Genomic DNA, 9682 nt, shown 5'->3' with positions numbered 1-9682 from the left:
GTCTTAAAAGTAATTTCTCTTTCATTAATGTATGCCTTCATTAATTTATTTCTTTGGATTTATTTTATTGTTTTCTAGAATTTTGAAAGCTTCACTTTCCTTTAAAATGTTTAATATGAAATATTACAAGAATATACAGTTACAGAAAATAATATAATGAACACCTGTGAACCGACCATCTAGCTTTATCCCATTTTAACATTTTCTCGTATTTGTTTCAAATTTTAATATTCAGTTAGAGCTCCTTGTGAAACTGTCTGCAATCTCATTCTCCCTTTCTTCCCCTTTGGAATTAACTAATTCCTTGAATTTGGTATCTGTCATTCTCATGAAAGCTTTTATATATGATCCATATACATGTAGCAATGTTAAGTAACATATAGTACTGTTTTATGCTTTTTAAACCTAATATAAATGATATTCATGTCACTTGCTTCTGTCACTTATAATTATGTATGTAAAATTTACCCAGGTTGATTCCTGTAGTTCTAATTTTTTTTATTTTAACTACTGAATAGTATTCTATTGTATAACTATACCACCATTTCTCCATTCTCAAGTTGCTAGCAATTTAATAATTCCTGATTTCTGTCACTACAACATGAGTTAACTCTTGTATACAGCTTCTTAGACATATGGTAAAAATTTCTTTTACATAATATCTAGAAATGGAATTGCAAGGTGGAAGGGCTTGCACAGTTCAACTCTGATATTGCCAAATTGTTCTCCAGTGGTTGTACCAGCTTACCCTTCCACCAGCAATGCAGGAGAGCTGCTGTTGCTCCACTCCATGCCAACACAGGTTATTTTTTTTTTGCCCTCCTTTTTTTTCCCCACTACAAACTACTGATAGTAAATTTTCTTGTACGTGTTTCCTGGTACACATGTGCAAGAGTTTCTCTGAATATATAGCTCATTCAGTTATTAGCTCCATTTTGTTTTTGGTATGTTTTTTAAAAGCATGTACATGTCCCCCTCATTTGAAATTTCCCTCTTAATAGTAACACTTAACTTATTCATAGATAGATCTCACTCATTGTATGTATCATGCTTCCTGTTCTCTTTTCTGCCTTTGGTTTGACAGTTTCTTTTTCCAATTTTTTCCCACTTTAGTGGTTTGAAAGTTATATTTGATTTTTATTCTATGAATAGTACTCTTCTAACTCATTTAAAGGTATATCATTATATGCATGTGTGTGTGTGTAGAAGTCATCAGTATCCATATGAGGCAGTCTGTGTAGTGGTTAAGACTGGAGACTGTGAGGCCAGACTACCTGGATTCAAGTCCTAGCACTACCACTTTTTAGCTGAGTAACCTAGAGCTTATTACATAAACTCTCTGTGCCTCAGTTGTTTCATTTGTAAAGTGGAGATAAAATAGCATATACCTCATGAGGTTGTTGTAAGATCAATGTGTTAATATATGTAACATTCTTAGGGCAGTGCCTAGTACTTGGATCTCTTTACCAGATTTTTCATCTATGGAATGGGCAGAAGACCTGCCTATCAGAGTTGTTATAAAAATTGCAGTGCATTATTGTATGTATACATTCAGCTTAATACACTATTTGAGCACCTACTATGCACTTTTGAATTAGATATGGTTCTTGGCTTCAATGATCTCATAAGGGAACAGACATGAAATGCAATTTCAATATGATTTAACCTTAAATACTCTTCCCAAGTCCTCTCATGTCCCCCTTCTAATCTATTCTCCACATAAGAGAGAAAACGTTAATCAGATCATGCACCCTCTGCCAAAAACATGTTAACTTTCATTATACTTTACATAAACCATAAACTTCTCACAATGGCCTGAGCCCTCAGATTCTAAACCCTATGCCTCCCTCTCTAACCTCGTCAACTCTCATTCTCTTGATGTCTACAGCACTCCTACCACCTATCCTTTTCTCGGTTCCTTGAGCCAACACTCTTCAGTACCCTGTGCCCAGATACTGATACACCCTGATAGCTCTTCCCATAGCTGACTCATCTTTCAGATCTCAGCTTGATTAGGTCAGACTGTTAGTTACGAACAACAGGATCCACTCTGGTTGAGAAAGAAAAGGACTTTAACAATATCTTGTAGTTTGCACACTCTCCAGAAGAGCCAGAGGCCAAATGTGGAAAACAACAGTACCCAGACACACTGGAGGATCTTTCGAATTCCCTCCTCTCTCTTCTTTAATTCTCTCCAATCCTTATGTAGATCTGTTCAGCTATTCTCCATAAACCTTTCCCTTAGAGGTCACCTTTCAAATGTGTTTCTGCCTGTTCTCTTATTTTGCATCATAAACATTCAGAACACGTCTGAGAGGTATAATTTCTTAGGGCACTGGGGAAAGAAGTTGAAAGGCAAAGTCTTTTGTCAGTCCGGAGGCTGGGAACATTTACACACTGATCATTTTTCTGTACCACTTGTGATTGACCTACAGATTAGAAGTCTGAGGAGGACAGGGTCAATAGCTGTTCTATTTGTAACTCACACAATCTGACAAATGTGTAGTCAACATTTGTTTTCCAGAAAAAGAAAAGTTGAGCAATTGAGATATGCGCAAGGAAGTAAGCAGCACAGAGCAAGGACTCTTGACATAGTGAAGGTGAAACCGAACTTTGCAGAAATTATGACAGCCAATTATGTCAGTGAAAGAGATCTGACCTAACCAACTCCATCTCACTTCTAACCCCCAAGCTGTTCTTGTGCATTTCTGAGTATAGGCAGAAAAACTTTGGGAGAAACTTACAGTTTTACTTTGAAACAAAGATGACAACAGTTCTATCCCAAAACAAACCTCCTTACTGCCTGGGGACTTGACTGCCTTTGTAGGACTAACCAGTTAGCCACAGATTAGAAATTATTGTTTAGGAGTCATAGAGTTAGAGGCTATGAGTCTAAGCCTCCCTAATTGCTCCTAGGGATAACATCACTATTATAAAACCTAGGATTGGTGCTCAAGGTATTTTCAGACCCCACACTGGATGGATCAGCTGGTCCTACCCAGATCGATGGTCTTGTGGCTTCCACTCAGTAACTGACTCAGCACTAGAGAACAACTTTGACTCCCCATTTCCTGGGGGACCAGTCAGCACTCCCCACTACCTTCCCCCCACCCATGAGATTATCCTTAACCCCAGTTTTTAAATTTTTAGGAGACTGATTTGAGCAATAATAAAACTGGGGTCTTCTGTGCAAACCAGCTGTGTGAATTAAATTCTTTCTCTATTGCAATTTATTTGTCTTGATAAACCGGCTCTATCTGGACAATGGGCAAAATGAACCCAATGGGCAGTTACAAAGGGTGAAATGTGGGAGTGGGATTACAGATTAAAGGAACCTTTAGGAAGGATTCCCAGAGAAGATGAGGCCAAAGCAGACTCTTGAAGGGCAAGAATTATCCAGGCAAAGAAGGTAAAAATAAAGAAGAGTATTCCAGGCCAGACATGGGGGCTCACACCTGTAATCACAGCTCTTTGGTAGGCTGGAGCAGGCGGATCACTTGAACCCAGGAATTTGAGACCAGCCTAGGCAACATGGTAAAACCCCATCTCTACAGAAAATACAAAAAAAATTAGCCAGGCATGGTGTTGCGAGCCTGTAGTTCCATCTACTTGGGAGGCAGAGGTGGAAGGATCACCTGAATCCAGGGAGGTCAAGGCTGCAGTCAACTGTAATTGCACCACTGCACTGCAGCCTGGGTGACAGACTAAGGCCCTATCTAAAAAATTAAAAAAAAAAAAAAAAAAAAAAAAGTATTCCAGACAGACATGTAGCACAAGCTCAGACAAATGTCAGCTAGCTTGGGGTAGTTGCTACATGCAAAGCAGAAATGTCAGAAGGTGAGGCTGGAATGGTAGAAGTGGTCATGGAAGGCCTTGTATGCCACTCCATGGAGGCTGGGCTTATTCCTATGGGCTATGAAGCCACAGTGTGGATGAGGTCAGAGTCATACTCAGATTTGAGATAGATCATCAGGTGACAGTGTAAAGGTTGGATTTCAAAGAGGCAAAACTAAAAATAGGAAGAATAGTTATGAGTTAAAAAATAATGTAGACCTGAAATAGAACAGTAGCACTGAGCAGGGGTAAGTAGTAGGAATACTTCTAAAGAAATTATTTGGAGGTCAAATTGGCAGTGCAGGGTAGGTTACTGGATGGGGAAGGTGGGGGAAGAATCTAGAATAGTGTCCAAACTTTTGGCTTGGACAATGATGTCACTGAGGTAGAAGAAATGGAGGAGTAATAGGTTGGCAGCGTTGGGGAAGGTGGGAAGATTTCCAGTTCAGTATGGTGAAGTGGTCCTTAAAGTCCCCATGGGACTCCTAAATTTAGATGTTCAGCAGGTACTCAGATGTAGGAGTCTGTAGCTCATGGCAAAGACCAGGGTCAGAGATGCAGACTTGAGGAGAGAGCAGCATGGGGGTGATAGTGAGTTCACAAGGACTATGGGAATGGTCTGGGAGCAGCTACTATTCCCAGGCTGGCATTTGGCCCTGTTGACATTCTTTTCTCTTCCCACTTTCCTTGGTGTTTCTCTTACCTCTGATCATTCCTTCTGCAAATGCTTTGCAGGCTCTTCTTTGTCTTCCCATAGAATGTGTTATTCCTGTGAGATTTCACCATCGGGGACCCCTACTGTGCCTCCATCAAACTTTTATCTCCAGCCAGCTTGGAATACTTAGTAGGTTTTTTTTTTTTTTTGGAGACAGAGTCTCACTCTGTCACCAGGCTGGAGTGCAGTTGCACAATCTCAGCTCGCTGCAACCTCCGCCTCCTGGGTTCAAGTGATTATCCTGCCTCAGCATCCCGAGTAGCTGGGATTACAGGCGCAAGCCACCACACTGAGCTAATTTTTGTATTTTTAGTAGAGACAGAGTTTCACCATGTTGGCCAGGATGGTCTTATCTCTTGACCTCATGATCCACCCACCTTGGCCTCCCAACGTGCTGGGATTACAGGCCTGGGCCACCGTGCCGGGCCTCCAGCTCAGAATTCTTATATAAGATTGAGATGTATGTCTCCAACTGCTTTTTTTTTTTTTTATTTTTGAGATGGAGTTTCGCTCTTATTGCCCAGGCTGGAGTGCAATGGCACAATCTCGGCTCACTGCAACCTCTGCCTCCTGGGTTCAAGTGATTTTCCTGTCTCAGCCTCCTGAGTAGCTGGGATTACAGGCATCCACCACCACACCCAGCTAATTTCATATTTTTTACTAGAGATGGCGTTTCTCCATGTTGGCCAGGCTGGTCTCGAACTTCCAACCTCAGGTGATCCGCCCACCTCAGTCTCCAAAGTGCCGGGATTACAGGTGTGAGCCACCACGCCCGGCCTCCAACTGCTGTCTAAGAGAAGAGGTAGTCAGTAGTGTGGACTGATTATCCAGGGACCACATGAAGGGTTTGTACCTCACTGTCCTATTAGCTTGTATTCAGGACTGGCACTGTGAATTGATCCTGGCTGTGACTATCTCTTGTTTCTCTGAAAATACCAAATGTGGAAATCAGGTCGGATTTCAGACCTGTTAATAAGCATTAATACGCACCTCCACACACACTCCCACTGTAATCCTTCTGTAACTTTCTCAAGGATATTAACTCCCCCTTTATGCTTAGCACATTATCTTTTTATCAGGAACCAAAATTAACCCAAAATGGAAACAAAAATTTAAATCTTATTGATACAGAAGAAAAATTACTATTTCATTCATAAAAGGAAAAATAGTTTACATGGATAGACCTTGTTTTAAACAAAAATCACAACTCTTGTTTTGTGAAAAAGGGGTGCTTTTTGCTGTAGAACTCCTTGTTCTGGGATCACTTATCATTATTTCAGTGATGAAGGAACTCTGAACTCCTAAGCAAACCATGCCATGACATACTTTCTATACATGCACAAAAGTTGGATAAAACACAAAACCAGCATTTTGACAAATTCACTTTAAAATGTTTTCCACATCAACTACTTAAAAGAAGTTACAACAATATTGATCTTCCACTGCCCAGGAAGATACAGTGAACTTGGATATGATGAAGAACATTAAAAACAAACACACTGAGCACCTGGTTCTGGCTGTGTGGGCTACAGAAATGTTTCCTGAGTTTGTTTCAGGTGATGTGTTGAGCATCAACTGTGCACAGTTCACCAGCAGCAACACTCTGGTTCTTTAGTATGTTCCTAATGTGAACCTATTTCTTTGAATTTAATCATCTGGGATGACTGCTGCAGTATGAGTCTTTAGCATTTTGAAAATCCCTCAGAAGAGTGCTTGCTTTGGCAGCACAAATGCTGAAAATCCCACAGGAGAGATTAAGAAGGTTCCTCTTCCCAGAAGACACTCATATAACTCACGCTTCTTCTATAGGGCTAACTGTTCAGAAATCGTAAGGTGCATGGTCATTACCAGGTGAGCAGCTCTGCAGGGGCCCATGGCCCATACTCATCCCTGCGTGTCCAGGAGAGGCAGCCTGTATATGAGCAGTAGGAAGTGGCATAACAATGCAGAAGGGCTCAAGGCAACTTGGCATTTTTTTGTGGTCAAACTCAGGCTCATCAAGAGTCATATGGACTCATCTCAATTTGTATATACACCTTCAGACCCATACAGATAGATGTATAAAAACATGATCATTTCTGTTCTTCACACAGTACTTAGAATTCTGACAAGAAATATTACAAGTTTATATAAATGCCCATTTGCATATCAGCTTACAAATTCAAAAGTTCTCAGAGGCTGGGCGCGGTGGGCCATGCCTGTAATCTCAGCACTTTGGGAGGCTGAGGCAATGGATCACTTGAGGTCAGGAGTTTGCGACCATCTTGGCCAACATGGCGAAACCCCGTCTCTAATAAGAATACAACCAGGTGTGGTGGCGGACACCTGTAATCCCAGCTACTCAGGAGGCTGAGGCAGGAAAATCACTTGAACCCAGGAGGTGGAGGTTGCAGTGAGCTGAGATTGTGCCATTGCATTCCAGGCTGGGTGACGGAGCGACACTTTGACTCAAAAAAGAAAGTTCTCAGAGAATAGGAAATACTGTTTTAGCCATCAGCTTTGGCTGAGAGTACTTCTGACACCCACAGGAAACTGCAAAGGTTTTCTCCCCAAGTTGTAAATTCCTTTTATCCATTTATGACATTTTCTCTATCATGTACTAAATTCTATCCATCTTCACATTGATTTATTATTGTTATCAAAATACATTCAAACTGTTTATATACATACACATATAGGTGGATATGTGTATATATATATATATATGTGTATATATATGTACATATATATTTATTTGGTTGAATCTTATGAAACTGCTAATTTTTGACCACATTTGACCTATGAAATTAGTTTTTTTCATAGGGTTGAACCTAATGAAATCTGAACCGTAGCTGGCTGGCTATATCTTATATATTACTAAGCAGTACTTTCTGCTTTACTTCAGGGAGAATGAAAATCCTTACCCCATTCACCAGTTCTCGTGTGGCCTTGCAAAATTGTGCTTGCAAACTGCTAATGAATTTCATAAAAATACTTAGAGGTATAGTAATTTCCACGTATTTAGCATTTAACTGGAAAAAAAAAAAGGTCGAAACTGAGCATGTTATCTTTGTAACTACATCACCCACTACTTACCTGGAACAGCCTACCTTATCTTTATAAAGACGGCTTTTGCAGGCTTAGGCCAGGTCTAGAATCAACAGGCCAAACAATAAAATATCAAAGCATTTCAACTGGGAATTCTGCTGCCTCTATGTCCTCCATAACATTCAATATTTAGAGTGCCTGAGACACTGCGCTAAACACCAGTAAAAGAGAAACGCCCCGAAAACTTCAAGAAACTTACCATCTTTCAAGAAATATAAAAATATAAATAATAGGGTATTCTAGGTGTTTTAACTTTCAAACTGGGACAGAGTAAAATGTAAAAAGACAGCACTTCAGAAGTTTTAAACTGACTTCAAAGGAAAAAGGCAAATACAAATGTGCTTTGAGTCTAAATCCAGGTCAATATGATAATCAAATGTGCTCTCCTCCATGGTTCTGGCCCCAAGAAATCCTCTTATCACCCCATAAACAGTGACTAGAGATCCTCCAGGTCAGTTAAGTCCACGGCCACTTTGAAGAACAGAGTGTCATCTTTAATGTAGGTGTTCCTGGCATTCTCCAAAACAGAATGAGCCACAAAGCGGGGACAGCCAGACGCAATGTTCATCTCCCCATCAGGTCTTTTAAAGCTGCTGCTATTGGGGTCAGCCTTGAAGGTCTCCATAATGTGGTTCTTTTTGCCACTCTGGTCCAGAAGCATCAGGGTTACCCTCTGCCTGAATGGCCACTGCAACAATGAGTCAAACTCTCCTCGCATGACCACAAAGTACAGGGACAGGTGTGTCCCCTTCCCAGACCCATCCCCATTCAGGTATGCTCTAGCACAGAGCCGGTAGCCACAGTGGCTGGTGTAGAAAGACTGGCTGAAGATGGACACTGTGTGCCCATCCACCGCCTCCCTCTTCTTCATCTTGTAATCTGTCACCTTCCAAATGAGCTTTCCATTATAGCAAGTACCCTCCAGCAATTTAAATCGCTCTTCATTTTTATTCAGCTGTGCTTTATGAATATTAATGTGGGTATCATGTTTGTTAGTTTCCTCTTCTAAAACAGCTGCAAATAAGGAAAAAAAAAAAGGTTGCATACGCCTAAAACATATACTTAGAATTTTCCCAAAGTGGAATTTGGGAATTCTGGTATCTTAAAGATGACCCGAATTCAGTGTCTGAAAATGGATCATTTATTGTAATAATACTAACTCAGGAAATATCATGTCTCGGCACACTGCCTCCAAGGAAACCTGCATGTGTACTCAAACTCACTGAAGCGTAGAGAAGACACACTGAGCATTCAACTAGCGTGAATCAGCATGCTGAGCCCCATACTTTTCCAACTAGAATGCTTTTAAATAGTCAAACCCTTTTATATTTTTCCATACCTAAACAATGATCCCACCATATCTCTCCCTGCGCTTTCTCATTATTTTCCACTCTTCTTAAAAGTCATCAATCCCTGTTGGAATTTGCAGTCCTGTTTCCAGTCTTGGAATTTCCTAGCCCAGTCCCCCAACCCCGCTCATGGTCCTTCCTCATTTTTGCCTGAGTAGCTAGAAATCTCACGACGCTCTCACAAATAGCAGATTCCGCCATTATTTATCCTGGACAGATGTGACTCTCTATTTGGCTAGATGTTTGTTTCATGAACACATGCAGACAAATGAGTCACCAAAAGAGAAATAAGATATCAGACATACCTAATCTTTGATCATTGTATTCTAGCAGGGTAATTTTCTGTTTCACTGTATCAACTGCTTCCATCAAAGGCCTCAGGTCAAATTCATTTTGTTGCTGTTTAACAGTTTGTGATAATTGATGCATTTGAGCTTCTAGCAAAGCTGACTTGTCAATGTGACTGGCAAAAACCTTTCATTACAAAATGGATCATGATGTTTAAAAAATTAGTTAATATTTTAGTAATTCATTAACTTTTTTTTTTCAATTCAAACATATCACATTTAATCAATCAATTAACAGGATGAAAAATACAAGTCCAGTAAATAAAATTCAATGAGGATCACAGAGAAATAAGCCACGTAATTATCTTCCTCCTCCTCCTCTCTTACCACAGCTCCTGTTCTAAATGTTT

General features: G+C 40.3%; 1 protein-coding gene and 1 long non-coding RNA gene across 7 annotated transcripts in view; one reads left to right on the top strand and one right to left on the bottom strand.

Moving 5' to 3' along the window:
- The first annotated feature begins 5682 nt into the window (after window positions 1-5682).
- On the top strand, window positions 5683-7963 carry LOC116558880. The gene is made up of 2 exons (XR_004272215.1): window positions 5683-6258; window positions 6301-7963. It is a non-coding gene; the product is annotated as an uncharacterized LOC116558880 (long non-coding RNA).
- TRAF5 (TNF receptor associated factor 5) overlaps window positions 7147-9682 on the bottom strand; it is a 49826-nt gene continuing 47290 nt past the window's right edge. For all 6 annotated transcript variants that reach the window (XM_032289150.1, XM_032289146.1, XM_032289151.1 and 3 more), the window contains 2 exons: window positions 9291-9459; window positions 7147-8650 (listed from right to left, as the gene is read on the bottom strand). In XM_032289150.1, the coding sequence (XP_032145041.1) occupies window positions 8073-8650; window positions 9291-9459 (747 nt within the window). In that variant the 3' untranslated portion in view covers window positions 7147-8072. The remainder of the gene's footprint in view (window positions 8651-9290; window positions 9460-9682) is intronic.

The sequence above is a fragment of the Sapajus apella genome, unplaced genomic scaffold (assembly GCF_009761245.1).
Source record: "Sapajus apella isolate SASKATOON/1434 unplaced genomic scaffold, GSC_monkey_1.0 scaffold22, whole genome shotgun sequence".
Classification (NCBI taxonomy): domain Eukaryota; kingdom Metazoa; phylum Chordata; class Mammalia; order Primates; family Cebidae; genus Sapajus; species Sapajus apella.
Note: the sequence above shows the minus strand (reverse complement) of the source record. Positions and strands in the feature narration are given on the sequence as shown.